The 18,395-nt window shown below is 47.3% G+C and overlaps 1 protein-coding gene across 1 annotated transcript; it reads right to left on the bottom strand.

Annotated features, from left to right (window-relative positions):
* On the bottom strand, nt 1-17,347 carry cass4 (Cas scaffold protein family member 4). The gene is made up of 7 exons (XM_074631344.1): nt 17,191-17,347; nt 6,298-6,711; nt 5,032-5,115; nt 4,824-4,940; nt 1,895-3,211; nt 1,698-1,772; nt 1-912 (listed from the first exon to the last, which is right to left on the bottom strand). Exons 1-7 carry the CDS (start codon nt 17,191-17,193, stop codon nt 481-483), a joined length of 2,442 nt encoding a protein of 813 aa, XP_074487445.1. The 5' UTR covers nt 17,194-17,347; the 3' UTR covers nt 1-480.
* Nucleotides 17,348-18,395: the final 1,048 nt, after the last annotated feature.

Here is an 18,395-nt window from a genome sequence, read left to right as displayed (position 1 = left end):
GGGAATGCATAACACATTTTATTTTCAGAATATTTACATAGATATTCATAAAAAAGTATCAAACTACTACCCTGGAGAGTATACACAATGAAGTAATAAAATACATAAATCCACATAACAAAACAATATTCAGAGAATACATTTTTTTTTGTAAATTATATAAAACAAATTATTTTATATTTTAAATTGCATTTTAAAATTGGCTTAAGTAGAGTTTCCTAAATGTGCAATTTAGTCTTTTATTCTAAATAGTACAAAATACAAATTGTTCTGCTCGTCCTGCGATTTCTTTTCTAATATTATTAACATATTAATAAGCAGTAGCTGCATTCATTCTGAGAACAACCAGCAGAACGTGATGATCTTCTTGGTTAGTGAAGCTTGAATACGACGTCGTGAGTGAAAAAGGAAACCGATGATGAATAAACCAAAATGTCTTTTTTCTGTACAAACACATCAACACGTTTGACCTCTACGCGCTCAGAGGTCAAGCGATATCCGAAAGTGCTGTGCTCGTTGGGCCAGTTCCTTTGCAAACTCCTGAGCCTCGTGCAGCGCCTGTTTATCGGGGAAGTGCAGCGCCGCCTTCTTGGTGGCCACGGCCAGCTGCTTCAGGAGAGCACACAGGTGGTTGCTCTTACAGAGGAGGCTCTGGGAGGAGCCTCCACGCTGGGCCTCCCTGCACAGAGTGTCCACCAGCCTCTGGCCCACCATGATCACCAGCTTACTCTGCGAGATGAACTTCTCCGGCGGCTGGCCGTCCCGAAGGCTGCCCACGAACCCCCCGATGGCCTTCTGGAGGGCGCCGAAGTAAAGCCGGCAGTGCTCCGACAGGGAGGCCAGTCGATGTTCCTCTGGGCCGCCGCCGCCGCCGCCGCCGCCGGACTCAGAGGAGTGACGCTTGTTTTCAGCCTGAGCGGCGGAGAAATGGGACAAATATTATGACTTATTACGTCCTCTGCAGTGTTTCCTGTCTTTATCTGACTACGAGGAAAGCCTTAAATCCTGTATAGCGATTTTGTCGATGGATATATAAAAATCACATTTTCTAAGAGGCAAACGTGTTTTTTGTTTTTGTCATGCTCATTAAACGGCGGGTCCGTCTGCGTAAAACAAAAAAAAAACATTAAATATAACGGACTTGCCCTTTAAGTAGGAACAGATCCTGTTAGTCCTTCATCCAGGGGGGCTGGTCCTACCACTTTGGAGGGACCAGGTCTCATAGTGATTTATATCCGTAGTGTTGGAAAATACATGACAGCATTGCAGCAGTGGTAGCTTTCTATATGTTATCACTCCTTTTTTCATCCCTCCATCATTACAATCGTTCTATCTTTTTTTGCCATTTTACACATAGAGGGGAACCAACACACAATATCATGAAGTCATATATCGTTGTAAAGCTAAGACTATAATCTATCCATCGGTCACATTGTCATCACATTGAGGTCAAGAGAATTTGACCTTTATTCTGGATCTATGTGTAAAATGGCAAAAAAAGATGGAAAGATTGTAATGATGGAGGGATGAAAAAGGAGTGATAGCACATAGAAAGCTACCACTGCTGCAATGCTGTCATGCATTTTCCAACACTACGGACATGAACCTTTAAAAAAATCACTATGAGACCTCGTCCCTCCAAAGTGGTACGACGACCACATTTTGTGTGTCAGGCTCATGGACTTCATGTGACTGACCTGAACCTTGTTGGAGACGTTTTCTTTTGGTTCCTTCTGAACTTCCTTCTGCTGCTTCTCAAAATCATTCTTAGTCTGAAGAAAAAAATCAAATGAATTAGTTACATTATTAAATATGCTTTGGTTCAAAGTTCATCATTCAGTTGCCATAGTAACGTATATTATATATAAGGACTCAGAGGATTAGAAGCGTTCACCTGTAGCTCTACGTAGTCGTTGTCGTCCTCCACCGAGTCCTCTCTTTGTTCGCCTCCATCAGGACTTGTCTTCGTCTCTGGCTGAGTCGCGGTGCTGAGAGGATCTGGAGCTTTCTGAGGGGCTCTGAACAGAAGCTTGCCGTTGGCGTTGATGATGGACACGAGGCGCTTGACGTCCTCTGGAACGGTGCGCGCCACCATAACGAAGCGCTCCAGCTGGTCAGGTGTCTGGACCTGCCCCGGGTCCTGACAGAGCGTATTGAGGGGCCAGCCCGCCATGTTCAGAGCGCCTACCGTTTGTTGTAAGATCACACCTGAGTCCTCTACGATGGACAGCTGTTTGTAGAGCCTCGTCTGAAGGTTGGCGTCCGTCAGACGGCGGGCGTTGCCCTTAACGTCCAGCGCAAAGTTCAGGAAGCACGTCAGAGAGCACGCGATGCCCTCCGCCGCTTCTTTGACCTCCTTCAGGTGTTTCTCCAGATGCTCTCTGCTCCTCCAGTGGCTGCTGACGAAGTCCATGAGACGGGGGACGGCCCTGCAGACGGACTCCTGCAGGTCCAGGAGTCTGCGGCAGGCCTCGTCCTGGCCGAGCGTCACTTCCCTCAGGGGCTCTGGAGAGGACGAGCTCAGAGCCAGAGAGTCACAGGAGCTGGTGGAAGAGCTGGACGCCGTGCTGATTCTCTGACTGTCCGCCGCAGAGAGACGGAGGGTTCGGCCTCGCCCGTCGTCCTCCTGCACCGGCAACTCCACGCTCTCAGGGAGGTCACGGAAAGACGTGCAGGCCAGGAAGTTCCTCATTCGCTGCAGACGCACTCTGCGGAGTTCATGAGCGTTGCTGGAGTCGCCCCTGCACTCTAGCGGTATGTGATCACTGGAGGGGTCGCCGAGGACCCGAGTGACGGGTTCCTCCTGGGGTGGAACCGCGTACACCAACTCTTCTGTAAGCCTCTGGGTCGGGGGCTTGTCATAAATCGGGAGCCTCGGCAGCACTTTGGGTGGACTCGGCATGTCGAGTGAATTGGGTTTTGGTATATCGTAAAGCGAGGAGATCGGACTGCCTCTTTGAACGGGCCAAGCACGCGCTGGGAGAGTGTCATAGAGCTGATGGCAAGCGGCGGGGGAGGGCACGGTGTCGTAGGAGCCCGGGGGTGGACTTAGTTTCTCAGGACCTACCGGCACATCATAAATCCATTCAGGCTTGCGGGGGCTGGGCAGGGTGCAGTATCCACCCGTCACTGTCTGTTGGGCCTCTGTGGCCGAGGGAACGGGGATGTCGTAGTTTGGGTCCTGAGGCAAAGGTGGTGGAACCGCATACACCTATACACAAGAACAAAGGTCAAGGTCAAGGAAAACTTTATTATCCCCCCGGGCCATTTGTTGTCCAGTCAGCAGTACCACAAAGCCATCACACAACAATATAAACACAATAAATAGCCGATTAAAGGCAATAAATACAAAAGCTTACAACATAACACATTACAAGGCATTGTTAAGGAAACCAATGGCAGTAGGAAGAAAAGAATTTCTGAGCCTATCGGTCCTACATTTAGGCAAACTGTATCTGCGGCCTGACGGGAGCAACCTGAACTCATCGGACAGAGGATGGCTAGGATCAGCTAGGACCACCTGAGCCTTCTTCAAGGTCCTGCTCTGGATCAGAGAAGTCAAGTCATTGAGGGGGGTGCCTGCAACACTTTGACCATACCCTGCAACCTATTCCTGTTTTTGAGGGAAAGCAACCCATACCAGCTAATAAAAGAGAAGGTCTCACCACGGTCTCAGCTTTCACTCATATGCTGACGACACACAACTGTATCTTAGCACCAAACCATCCACCCAGCTACCCCCACAGTCACTTGTAAACTGCCTGCATGAAATCAAAATCTGGATGTCATCTAACTTCCTAAAACTCAACAGCAACAAAACAGAGCTCATGGTCGTGGCTCCCAAGGCCCTGCTCCGGAAGGTTGGAGGTCTACATCTGGACGTCGACGGCTGCTCTTTCTCCCAGACCTCGGAAGTCCGCAACCTGGGTGTCATCCTGGACCTGACTCTCTCATTCCAGTCTCACATCAAGTCCATCACCAAATCCGCTTTCTTCCACCTAAAAAACATCACTCGTCTCCGGCAATCACTCTCTGACTCCGTGGCAGAAACCCTCATCCACGCCTTCGTCACCTCCCGTCTGGACTACTGCAATGGAGTTCTGTCCGGGGTTCCCAGCAAAGCCTTGGACCGGCTCCAGTATGTTCAGAACACAGCTGCCAGGGTTCTCACCCGCACCAAGCCCTGGCAGCACATCACCCCGACCCTCATCCACCTCCATTGGCTCCCGGTCAAGTCCCGCATCACCTACAAAACCCTCCTCCTCACCTACAAATCCCTCAATGCCTGAAATCTACTATCATCTATTTTGTTCTGGACACATTTCTATTTAAAAAGGACGTCCTACACCAGTCATTGAATTCTGACACTACCGGGCCGTGATCAGGGTCGTCATTACTGAGGAGAGACACGATCACCGAATCATCAGCGAACTTAAGGACATGTCGCCTCGAGTGTTGAGTTTGGCACTCATTTGTATATAAAACAAATAAAGCCCTGCGGCGATCCAATGGAGGAAAAAAGAACATTGGATAAAACATAGTTAACTCTCACACGTTGCGACCTCTCAGATAAAGGTCCATCAGCCAGGATATGAGGACAGGATCAATATTGTGGATGCTCTTCAGCCTTTCTGCTAAAATATGTGGTTGAATACAATTAAAAGCTGAGGAGAATAAAAAAAGGCAAAGACAAAAGTCTTTGCACCCTCAGGATGTGTCCCCCCTAAATGGATCCCCCCTAAAGACCCTGTGCACCAAACTAAAAAAAGACCAAAACAGGTCTAAGTGGGTCTCATTAATCCCTCTAAATGTCTGAAACTTACATAAGAGTCTCCTGGACTGCTGCACCTTAAACTCTCCGGCGAGTCAAATCTCTTTTCCAGCGTCGTTACTGGAATCAGTGAGTGTTTTCGTGGCGTGTGTCTCGGAGTCGTTGATGCCTGCAATGAGAACATCACAACAACAGTGAGGCGGTCGGATGTCTCCGGCTACGTCTGATGCATGTTGTTGTGTTTATTATCAGGAGCTCACTTTGACGAGAGGAGCTGGTCTTGTTTGGTTCGGGACGTCGTAAACCTCCCCCGGCGGACTGGACCCCACGCTGCAGAACGGAGGCTGCAGACGAGACAGACAGGCTGTAACACTTTGATCAGAGCTGCGTCTACCTCGCTGACCTCTGCATCACACACACATTAATGGGGACAGTGTTTGCTCTGAAGCCCCTCGAGAGGGCCGGAGAACCCCGTCATGCATGCCAATTAACGCAGCTCTATAACAGAAACCATGCTGCTCATTGGATATAAGGTGGCTACTGCAGAAGGGGAACAGGACTCCCCCCCCGGAGCAGGAGAGGAAATGGTGAACATGTGGGTTTATTTCTCCCCACCTTTCTGCACCCGTACAGACACTTCTGTCTTTCTGGGGTCCCTGGCGGCAAGAGCTGCTGTTTGCAGTTAAAAGTGTCTGAAGTCTGTGTCTGTTGGTCTTTTATAGGCCCATAAAGACCCCGCTGCTGCATGCCTGTCCCACGGAGAGGCCCCCGGTCCCCATCTGTAAGCTCTTTTGCCAGCAGGGGGTTCACAGCGTTGCATTTCTGCAGCAGCCTCTAATCATGAACACTTCCCAGGGAAACTTTGACCCCAGACAAACAGACAGACTAACATCTACATTTAGCTTTTTATTCAATACTTGTAGAAAAAAAGGAGTTCAAGTACCTCGGGGTCTTTGTTCACGAGTGAGGGGACGATGGAACTGGGGGCGGGGGGGGCGGTATCGCATTGGCTTTAAGAGAGCTGAGCCGGAAGGCAAAGCTCTCGATCTACCGGTCAATCTTCGTTCCTACTCTCACCTCTGGTCATGAGGGCTGGGTCAGGACCCAAAGAACTAGATCGCGGGTACAAGCGGCTGAAATGGGTTTCCTCAGGAGGGTGGCTGGCGTCTCCCTTAGAGATAGGGTGAGAAGCTCAGTCATCCGTGAGGGACTCGGAGTAGAGATGCTACTCCTTTGCGAGCCAGTTGAGGTGGTTCGGGCATCTAGTACGGATGCCCCCTGGGCGCCTCCCTTGGGAGGTGTTCCAGGCACGACCAGCTGGGAGGAGGCCACAGGGAAGACCCAGGACTAGGTGGAGAGATTATATCTCCACCCTGGCCTGGGAACGCCTCGGGATCCCCCAGTCAGAGCTGGTTAATGTGGCCCGGGAAAGGGAAGCTTGGGGTCCCCTGCTGGAGCTGTTGCCCCCCCGACCCGACCCCGGATAAGAGGTTGAAGATGAGACTTGTGGAAAAAACAATGTGTACCTTGTTTCCCTCCGGGTTCTCTGTGCTGAGCCTAAGTGCTGGAGAGATTTTTGAAGCCGACGTCGGAGTGGATGGGATCTTGTAGATGACGTCCATGCGTTCGTATGCCGGGCTGCTGGAGGGTCGGGGGACGCTGGGGATCTGGTAGATATTCTGAGCATCGGTTTCAGCTTCGGTCACTTTGTGTTTGTTGATGTCGCGGCCTAACGGGCCCGCGGCGGTTCCACAGGTTTGCGGTAGAAGCTGCAGTCGGTTGGCGGGGGCCAGACCGTGGCGTCCGTACAGAGAACACATCCACCATCCGCTGGTGCCCGCCACGTTCTGGTCCATCACCATGACGATGTCCCCTCTTCTGAAAGCCAGCTCGTCTGCACACTCGGCGGTGTTGTCGTACAGAGCCTTCGCCAGTTTGTTCTACAATAAAAGAACACAGGAAATAAAGATTAGGAGGCGTTATCTAATGGTAACTGTTGGTGAATTTAGCAGAAATCTACAGACACATATAAACAAAGTAGTAAAATAAACAGCTGAATGTGTATTTAGGATGTTTTTTTTCCACTAGTCTGAGAGAAGACGTGTTATGGAAGCCAAATAGCTCAATATCTCTAAATTGACCAGTGAATGAAAAACTATGTTTTTGCCTGGAGTGTCTCCCTTTAAACGAAAGAACAAAGACCTCCATGTGCAGCAGGTCTCTGCTCAGTTTCATAGATTGTATTTTGAACATAAAGATCCACATTTAGATGGAAGTATTTACTTGAAACGGTGCATTTCTTTTGCTGCTGTAGGCCGATGACAACATTTCCACTTTTGCAAAATGTTGCTGCAAGTTGAGTCGTCGTCACATTCACGAAGAAAAATTGCACAAAGTAATTTTCTAAATCACGATTAACACAAATCGTTGTCGTAAAGTCACTCTTTCCTTCATCGTTAAAGTGATTGTGAAAACAGTAGATCTCTTTTTGTTCTGAATGTGACATCTCTCTCTCTCTCTCTCTCTCTCTCTTTTCACTTCCTACTTTCTGCGTCGAGCTAAATGATGTTTCTTCTTCCTCTTGCAGGCTGGCGAGCATCCTCTGTCATCACTCCAAAAATACACTGACTGACAATGAGCTAATTTCCTTCTACTTCTTTGGAAATGTGTCTCAAAACCACAGAAACACAGATGAGCACACTTATCTCATCACCTTTTCAGTTCTCACGCGAAATGTGACACTAACAGATGAGCAACGTTACAGTCAGCTGAGATGTGATGCACAACACAGAGCGACTCATCTGGTTGTATAGAAGTCTCTGAGAAAATGAGCCTACTTCCCTCTTGATTTATTACAACTTTAACCCTTTCACAGTGTGTTTTCACTTCATCAAAGTTAATTAGAACATGTTTGGTCGCCTAAAAATGTCTTATTCAGTGTTCGGTTGTATTTAGCTCCACCCTCACGAGTCACTGCTGGTTGCAAAGAACCAAGATGAAAAATTATTTGTCTCTCGCCATAGACTACCGTACATATATCTTTTCCAAAATAAGGTCCCATTGGGGACACCGGATGGGGCGGGACTTCGCCTCTCTTTAAAGGGACTGTTTGTAACTTCTTCCAGGTATAAATCCTTGCTGGTCGGTGTCTCATGGTCTCTCGTGTGTCTCCGCTGTTCAGACTCAGACTCCAACACAAACTCCAGTGAAGCACCAAAACCTCTTGGTTGTATCTAGTGAAGCTGTTAAACAGTGTTGGCCGCGGTCGGAGGACGCGGGGGAGACCGTAGCTTTGGTCTCCAGGACCGGAGTCTCTGCTCCTCTGCTCCTCTGTCTGCCTTCACTCACACACCGCGCTCCTTCTCTCTCTCTCTCTCCACCTCTCACGTGCATGCTGCTCACTCCACACTGCAGAAGAGTTAGTTTAGCTCTGAGAATATCTAGTGAATGTTCAGTGGACGTTTGTGCAGAAATAACTGCTGCAGCTCCTCCAGACCAACAGAGGTTTCCCGTGTCTTGTGAAGTGACGGGGCTCCGCAGAGAGAAACGTTATCGTCTCCGACCAAAACTCCGGCGTCTCCCCCGTTCCCTCCGGCCGCGGTCGGGAGGCCGAGGCGGGAAAAGCCAACACTAGGATCAGCATTGATTCATGGAGAGACCTTGGTCTGGTCAGCTAACATTACTGCCAAGCAGCTGGAATATAGAGTGATATTGTACTTTTAGCTGACGTGTGTCTCCTCACTGTGTTGAGCGATGCTCCTTCATGTCTATGTAGAGCGAGCACAAGCGCCAGCAACAGGACGCTGACTTTAGTTGACTTAACGACCACAGGTGAAGCTGTTAACAACACATTTAGGATTCTTACAAACAGTCCCTTTAAATGTAAAAGTAAAAAAGTAAAAAAAGTTCCTGAGTAAAAGTAGTCGGTTACATTCCCTCACTGGCATGTATAAAGAGATGGACACGACACTACAGGAATAATACAGACAGACCCTCAACAAAACAAATACACCCCCCTCAGCTGATGAGTGTGTGTGTGTGTGTGTGTGTGTGTGTGTGTGTGTGTGTGTGTGTGTGTGTGTGTGTGTGTGTGTGTGTGTGTGTGTGTGTGTGCTCTCTGAGGGTGAATCATCGACAACAAAGAGCTCATTCACCATCAGAGTCCAACACGCTCAGCACCTGTTGGGATGCAGGCCTGTGGAGCACACTGACACACACACACACACACACACACACACACCAACCCTCTGCCTAATCCTCGGGGTCATGCTACAGACATGCAAGTGAAATACATCGGGTCAAATGACAGCCAGCGAGCGCACCGCCAAGATTTACGTTGTTGTACTTTCTCCTGGAATCATCAGCGTACTCTCGATGACATCTGATCGGTTTCATGATCATCACTACGAGCTCCGCCTGCGTTACACTCACACTGAGTTTCATCCAGGTCATGAGAATAAGATATTTGTGTGTGTGTATGTGTGTGTGTGTATGTGTGTGTGTGTGTGTGTGTGTGTGTGTGTGTGTGTGTGTGTGTGTGTGTATGTGTGTGTGTTAAGAAAAGCCTGCAGAGTTTCAGCAGCCACAAATGACATTTAAACCACATGTGACCTGATTATTGGTGACGCTTTACCCCGATCTGATATATATACCCAGTGAATTGAGGCCACTGGTCGTGTTTACTGATCCTGGTCTGCATGTCGACCAACTGAGTACAGTAACAAAGTCAGGTTCAGCTGTGACTCTGTTGGATTCCTGACACACGCCTGCTTGTGCAGATCAGCCTTCTGACAGCTGGCCTTCAGCACTTTAACAGAACAGCTGTCTCTGCCTCTCCCGTCTCTCTCCCCCCCCCTCTCTCTCTCTCTCTCTCTCTCTCTCCATCCTGTTCACAGATTAACGTCGGCCTGCCGGACGCAACGCAAGAAATGCTTTCAAAAGCTTCTGTTCAGGCAATAAGTCGCCTCGGGCCAAATGAAGCTACTTCAATACGACGCTGGATTATTGTTTTCATGACGATGTATTTTTAACTCGCAGTCACATGATGTCAAACTGACACCAAACACTCAAGTAGGACTGCAACTGATTGATTCATTGGTTAGTATAAAAAACAAAAAGAAAACAGTGAAACAGTGAAACATGTCCATCAACACTCTCCGGACCTCCAAGGTGACGTCTTCAAATCACTTATTTGTCCAACCAACACATCAAAACCCAAAGACATTCAATTCACATGATATAAAACAGAGAAAGTGCACATCTGAGAAGCTGAAAAGTGTTTGCTTGATAAAGCCGGACTACGTAACTCCACTGTGTCCACAAGAGCACATGGTGAGATAATGCTAAATGCTAAATGGTTCTGTAACAGTAGCACAAGCAGGAGGAGGTGAGTCATGAAGTCAGAGAACTGACTCATAAAGTCAGTAAACTGAACGGGCCCAACGTGTCAGGCCCCCCCGCTGGCCTTCACCTACAAAATGTCACTCAAAGAGACACAAACCAACCAGGAAGGGACTCAAACAGACCACAAAGAGACTCAAAACAACCTCAAAGAGACACAAAATGACTACAAACAGACGTAAAACAACCTCAAAGAGACACAAAATGACTACAAACAGACGTAAAACAACCTCAAAGAGACACAAAATGACTACAAACAGACGTAAAACAACCTCAAAGAAACTGAAAACAACAACAAAAAGAGGCTGAACTATAAAGTCTGTGTGTCTTACTCCTCTGTAGGAGAGGTTGTGGAGCCCTTTGCATGTCTGTGCCCAGGAACCCTTAATGTCTAATAATCCGCCCATGAACTGACTCAGTTATTCAGTAGTATTTACCTAAAGATGTCTAACACCAGCTGCTGGTCGGACCAGGTCAGGCTGTAGCATCAAACTGTCGAGAGCATTAAAGTGAGCAAAGTTATGTTTTTTCATTTGTAAAAGAAATAAGTGATTGATTATCAAAATAGTTTTTAAGTGACTCACTGAAACTGTAATAATTCATCTCATTATTCTGCAGCCATTGACGTGCATTAATCAGATATTTTGTAAATTCTAAAGAATGGAAATCCCTATTTTTTGAAAGAGCTGTTTGGTAATTGTAAACTTTTTCCCATAAAATCAGAGAGCACCTGAAGAGACGCACTACTTCATCAACAGAATAACATCATCCATCCCAGAGAGCCACTGGAACAGGAACCAGTCCAGGAAGTGGCTCCCAGTGTGGGAACGACGCCCCTTGGTTCCCTCTGACCTTTTGGCCCTTGACAGCCCGGGCACAACCCCGGGGGTCAGGTCAGCGCCTCATCCATTATACATCCAGACACATGCCGGGCCCGGCGCAAAACACCCACGGTGGCGGTGAACCAATCTGTCACACACGATTAAAACTTCAGTAAAACTCAGAAGAATGTTCCCAGACGGAGCGGTGTTAGAGTTAGCAGAGCACATAGTTGAGATAATCTCTTTTCTTGAATGTGGACAGGAAGTCAGCCTGTAAATATGACATATTAGACGTTCCCACAGTATCTTAGATACAGAGACGGGGGCGGGGGCGGGGGACTGGGATAAACAGAAGGAAAAACACCGGGAGACAGATTTGGTAAATTATTCTCTGACATGTTGGGAATTCATTCCTGGTCGATCAATTTTATCATCTCATATGATCCTCAGATGTGCTCCATGGAAAAATCACCTTTGCCAACGCTCTCTCCAACCCAAACAGATCCAGGAGGAGGCTGCGGAGACTAACTCCGGCTCCGTGGCAGTGACACCGACTCGCTGCAGCTGCCCTGGTATTTCCTGTATGGGAACTGGTGAGAACTATGTCAAAATCTCATAAACAAACGCACACGAGTGATGAAACCTTCCTACGACCGTTTAGTGGACATTCCACGTAGACAGCTAATCTTCTTATTACTATAGAAGACTAACCAAACAAAGACTGGACTTGATATGTTTCAAAACTAAACACTATGAGATGGTGAACTGATGTAATGTTGATGTTCTTCCATCAGTTCTTTGGACTGTTAATGTTAAAATAAATACGTCTGTTTGATTTATAGCAATAACACGTACTATTTGTCAAATCAATACTCGGGCGAATTCTTAAAGTGATAACGCAGCTTTTGTGGCGGCTAAATCGGCACAAATAAGACAAAAAGAAGCCGTGCAATTCTCAAAGCATCCACAAAGGGCGAAGTGCAGCCGTAACTGCGCTGCCAAGCAAATAGCATCTAAGCTAATTTAACTATAACGTTTTGGTCTCCTAAAAATGTCTTATTCAGCGTTCGGTTGTACATAGCTCCACCCTCTCGTGTCACTTCTGGTTGCACCAAACCAAGATGGCGACGACCATAAACCAAAATGGCGAAGGCCAAAAAACAAAAACCAAGATGGCGATGGCCAAAACCAAAAACCAAGATGGTGATGGCCGAAACCAAAAGCCAAAAATGAAGATGGCGACGACCAAAAACCAAAATAGCAAAGGCCAAAAACCAAAAACCAAGATGGCGATGGCCGAAACCAAACACCAAGATGGCGATGGCCAAAACCAAAATGGCGATGGCCGAAACCAAACACCAAGATGGCGACGGCCAAAACCAAAATGGCGATGGCCGAAACCAAACACCAAGATGGCGACGGCCAAAATGCCGAACTGGAGGCTTGAAAACAGCGGTCCACAAACGGTGACGTCACAGTGACTACGTCCACTTCTTATATAGTCTATGGCTTTAACATATGAACAAAGGAAGACTGTGATGTGTGGTTGAAAGCTCCAAAATCTAGTAAGTGAACCTTTGATCTTAGATTATTTTGTTACTGTTTGTTGAATTAAATGTTGTAAACTAGTAAGTTACCGTATTAAACACAGTATATCACACAGCTGAACCACAGTTAAGGCTGCAGAGTTCACTACTAGTGATCATGAGTGGAACTAAATGGACCACGTTCAACGAGCAGTGACGGAGATCAGAGCAGCGCTGCAGCTGCCAGAAGGTTTTTAGAGAAGTATGAAAGACGGCCAACTCGTTCAGCTGATTCAGCTTTATTTCAGTGTTGGACTTCAGGTTGGAGTTAAAACAAGATGTTAAACAGAATTAGAAGTAATACTGTGAGATGTGTTTCCCAGAGGTGGGACTGTAACCGACAGGGTGAGAAGCAGCAGATAACAGCCGGCTCGCTGCTCCACGGCAGGAACTTATCTCACCGCTCACACTCTGCTTTTATTTATACTCACACTTCCTCAGTCTCGTCTTCTGCCTTCTGTCACAGTGGTATGTATTCGCCGTGTGGTCACTGTGCTGCTTTACTTGTAGCTGCTACATTTACAGCGTTAAGGAGCGTGTTGAGGTTGTTGACTTATGGTCAGACCAACCAGTGGTTTGTTTCAGTCTTTCTCCCTGCACAGACACTAACAGGATCTTTACCTATTGGGAATTTAATGCTGCTACATTAAACATATAAAGATGAGACAACATTTTAATAACGTTAAACAAATAGGGGCAATTTGGCGATACACTGCTTTAACCTTTATGTTAATGTATGTGTTTATAACACAGTCAGATTTGCAGGACATCTGACCATGATTGGTGCTATGGAGCGATGTTTTATCCCTGCAAAGTCGTAGCAAAGCGACAGCAGAGGCAGTGATAACAAGCGATGGCACATAATGAAGGCCGGTCGCATGAGAAGGTGTATGATTGACAATACGCAAGACAAAAAAATGCAATAAGAACGCTGTTCTTGCTTTAGGCATGCCATTTGTACGCCATGTGGTCTATAGTGACCGCAGTGTAAACGCATCCGTGTAAATATGCTACGCTCAGAGCTAGAGACGTAGAATAAAAAGAGGCTAATTGTGCCGTTGATGGCAGGCGTCAAAAGGGTGACGCCTGCCATTGACTCAGTTAATTGTGTTTTCATACTCAGGAGCCTATATAGCTCAACTGGCATATATCCTTACATGATGAACGATGAGGTCGATGAATAATCCTCAGCAGTTAAACACATGGACAGCTGTCTGGAGAACACACAGGACAGATGGAGAATTAAACTTATTTGAACTTCCCGGAGTGGGATGTTGTGAGGATGCTGCCACTTCTCCATGCCAGCCTCCCGCTGTGTTATAAACCCTCATGACTGTCTACTGACTGCTGCTCTCAGATGATTAAAACAGACAGCAGCACACGAGGCGGCCCAGAAATAGCTCTCAATGAACTAAAAAAAGGAATAAATTCCAATACAAAACAACCTTATAGAACGGAAATGAGGTTGCTTAAAGCGACCGTTAGTCACCCACCAAACCAGTCTGTGTGTTTTAAAGAAGCGATGAATAAGATGAGCTCAGCTGCAGAGTTGCTTTGCATGGAATAACGTCAGGATGATGCATATCCTCTCGCTCTACTGTGAGCTGCAGATAGGACCTGGGAAAATTACGCTTTATTACATCAATCATGTCGAGGCTTTTTAACATTTTTCCACCCACAAATAATGAGATTTAAAGTTTATTTTAATATTTTGACTTGTTCCACCTTTTGGAGGATTTATTTGTAAATTTCTTTCGTGCTGTTCTTAAGTTTTTTTTAATTTATTGTTTAATGCCGTCTATGGAAAGCACTTTTTGCTTTTGTGCTGTATAAATACAATTATTATTATTATAAATAATGCAGCCCAGTCACACGAAAAGGCGTAAGGCAAAAGCTTGCAATAAGAACGCCGTTCTGGCTTTCTGTACGCCACGTAGTCTGGACTGACTGTGATGTAAATGCATCCGTGTTAATCTGCTACGTTCAGAGCTGGTGACGTAGAATAAAAAGTGAGAAAGACTCAAGTTGATGACAGGTGGGAGGGGAGGTGGCCTGGTCCAACAAACACAGGACTTCCAACCAGGAGACCCGTGTTTTATTTTGTTTTGTAAGTTACATTAATGGCGATTGTGACGTGTTGTCCGTGATTAAGTTACGTGTTTCCGTACGAATTGTACTTAGTTTACGGCTAACCGTGACGTTTCTCTTAAACCTAAGTGAGTGGTTTTGTTGCCCCCTGCTGGTACTGCACCTTCATACACATGTTTAATATTCACGCTTCGGCGGGACAAAACCAGGCGCCAACCTGCGGGTCTGAAAAGTAAAGCCAACGCTGAAGAGTCTTAAACCTGCATCCTGTCTACCAGCCAGCAAGGGGCGACTCCTCTGGTTCTATAGAAGTCTTTGAGAACATGAGTCTACTTCTCACTTGATTTAATACCTCAGTAAACATTGAGTAAACATTATTCAACCCGGTATCACGCCAAAGTGTGTAATAGACCTGCCTGTCCACCAGAGGATAGCGTGTCAGGGTCACGTTTTGCCTCGCTGAGGCGTGAATATTACATGCATGTATGAAGGTTCAGCACCAGCAGGGGCCAACAAAACCACTTATGCCTGGTTCAGACTACATGATTACAGCCCGATTACAGCCCGACACGGCCACCGTAGGCTGTCAACTCAGATCGGGAACGATAAATGAGTGTCGTGTGCGACAGTCGATCGCTTTATCTCGTGTAGTGTGTCGTAGTACACAACAACCGACGCCGCGTCTGGGACACCTCACGACGTCCGACAGAAAGTCTGGCATGTTTGATTTTTTTTTTTGCTTTCCACGACGTGTTCCGTCACGGAAACACGTCGGACATGGCTGTAGGATATTCAATCTAGGTCGTGTTAAGAGTAAAAACATCACCGCCGTTGCGTCTTTGTTTATGGAGCATCACGTTGAGCGCCCCGCTTTCTCTTCTCCCTGTGAATTATATTTGTATTGTTTTCCCCCGGAGCCTCGTGGGCCCCTTTACATGGTCGGGCCCCTTTACATGGTCGGGCCCCTTTACATGGTCGGGCTCGGGGGGGGGGGGCTTGAGCCCCGGTAAGCCCGTATATATTAAGACGGCGGTGCCGGGAGAGTGTGTGTTGTCGGAACAGGGGACCGACGTGTAGTCCGTCATGTGACGCGGCCGAGTCACGACAAGAATTTCTGACTCTCAATCGTCTGATCTGACATAGTGACCATCGGAACCGTCAAACACATCCTGTAGTCTGATCCTGGCATAAATTGGGTTTAGGAAAAACATCATGGTTAGCCTCGGTTGTACTTAGCTCCACCCTCTCGTGTCACTTCTGGTTGCAAAAAAACAAGATGGCAACGCCAAAAATGCCGAACTCGAGGCTTCAAAACTGTAGTGAACATACCTATGGTGACGTCAAAGGGACTACGTCGCTTCTTACATACAGTCTACGGGCAAAACGTGACACTGACTGTCCTCTGGTGGACAGGCGGGTCTATTACATGCTTTGGCGTGATACCAGGTGGAATAATGACCGTGCTGGTCTGCAGTTTGTCTGTTCTTTAAATCAACCAATCACATAAATTGGTTGATAAACTGCAGAAGAACATTTTCTGATTTTCTTGTACTAAATATAATCTGTTGGCGGCTACCTGGCAGTCCATCTAGTTACTCTGGGGGGGGGTTTGTCCTTCAACAAACACCCACTCCTAGAGACAAAATGCTGCAAACACACACAAACACACACTGATCATGTCTTGGTGAAGCTGCAAACAGTTTCATGAAAACAAGTTCACCAACGAGAAATAATCAAACTTAAAATTCAACTCCATATTTCATCAGAACATCTGGGCCAGTGAGTGACAGCAGCTCATCTGGGCCAGTGAGTGACAGCAGCTCATCCGGGCCAGTGAGTGACAGCAGCTCATCCGGGCCAGTGAGTGACAGCAGCTCATCCGGGCCAGTGAGTGACAGCAGCTCATCCGGGCCAGTGAGTGACAGCAGCTCATCCGGGCCAGTGAGTGACAGCAGCTCATCCGGGCCAGTGAGTGACAGCAGCTCATCCGGGCCAGTGAGTGACAGCAGCTGAGGGTTAAAGAGACGTCAAGCTGGACTGAGAACGTGAAGTTTCAACAGGCGAGAACAGGGAACTCAAGCAACCGCTAAAGGTTCATTCAAACAAAAAGGTTCACACAGCAACAAGTGTGAACGAGGTTTAGAGGTCAGAAACAGTTTGATCAGATGAACCCATCCATGTGCAACATTTAAGAAATCAAACATCTGCCGAACGTCCTCCAATGATGTGTTAGTGAGCAGCCTGAGCTGATGATCTGTCCTTCTAAAGACTGGTGTGTTAATGAGGCTCGTAAAGTTTCCCTCTCAGCTGTGTGTCAGGTTACAGCCGACTACAGTAGAGCAGGTCAGAGAGGCTGTGTGAGTAGAAATAGGCCGTATAGCTGACACCGCAAATTAAAGTGAAATCCAAGCAGGTGGTCTGCAGGGACATTCCTCTGGACGAGAGAACGGTGCACAATACAAGAGACAAAACTGAGACGAGAAATCATTCAGAAAGTAGTGTTTGTCAGCTGCAGGACACTCACCATGTTTACAGGCGGTCGTGTCCACACAGAGAATCAATCCGTCCACGGAGGGTCTGTCTCAGTGAACCGTCTGTCTCAATGAACCGTCTCCATGAGTGTGTGTGGACTTACTCCTTGTCTGTGTCTCACCAGCATATTGTCTGAGCTGTCACTGACAGACACACTGTTTTACACCCGGGGGGGGCGGGGTCACTGAGCGCCATGTCATTGACGGGGGTGCTTTCCTGCAGCCCCATTGGTCCCCCGTCTCTTCTCTGCAGCTGCCCCACCCCACCACTCCTCCTCCTTCATGCTCTCTTTCTTCCATCTTCCTGATAAAGCAGAAGTACATCTCTCAAGTTGTCACTAGTTTACTGTTCCAACTAACTGGAGGGGTTTTATTTTGCTTCCTCTTTTCGTATAAGTCGGACACATTCCTCCGTACGTGTGACGGATTTATAAGGGGGGGTTGTGGAGGTGGTGGGGGGGGGGAGTTTAGTTTGTTTGAAGCAGAAATTCTTGCAGCTTTACTTCGTTGTTGTCTGGACAACAGAGACAACAGCGTCTGGGAGAGTCTGGTGGGGGGGTTGAGGGGGATTTGGGGAATGCAGAGCAGTGATGGGGGCAGCGTGACCTTCCAATCGGAGGGTGCAGGCCGGAGGGAAAGCAGGAAGTCAGGAGCTTCTTCCTGTTTGTTTTATTTACGTTTATCAGATTTTTTTTTTGAGGATGTCAATAAACTAGAGCTGTCAATCGACTCAAATATTTAATCACGATTAATCGCATGATTGTCCATAGTTAAAGGGACTGTTAGTAAGAATCAGAAATGTCTTGTTAACAGCTTCACCTGTGTCCGTTAAGTCAACTAAAGTCAGCGTCCTGTTGCTGGCGCTTGTGCTCGCTCTACATAGACATGAAGGAGCATCGCTCAACACAGTGAGGAGACACACGTCAGCTAAAAGCACAATATCACTCTATATTTCAGCTGCTTGGCAGTAATGTTAGCTGACCAGACCAAGGTCTCTCCATGAATCAATGCTGATCCTAGTGTTGGCTTTTCCCGCCTCAGCCTCCCGACCGCGGCCGGAGGGAACGGGGGAGACGATAACGTTTCTCTCTGCGGAGCCCCGTCACTTCACAAGACACGGGAAACCTCTGTTGGTCTGGAGGAGCTGCAGCAGTTATTTCTGCACAAACGTCCACTGAACATTCACTAGATATTCTCA

This window comes from Sebastes fasciatus, chromosome 1 (assembly GCF_043250625.1).
Source record: "Sebastes fasciatus isolate fSebFas1 chromosome 1, fSebFas1.pri, whole genome shotgun sequence".
Classification (NCBI taxonomy): Eukaryota; Metazoa; Chordata; class Actinopteri; order Perciformes; family Sebastidae; genus Sebastes; species Sebastes fasciatus.
The sequence above is the reverse complement of the archived record's forward strand: the minus strand, read 5'-3'. Positions and strand labels throughout refer to the sequence as shown.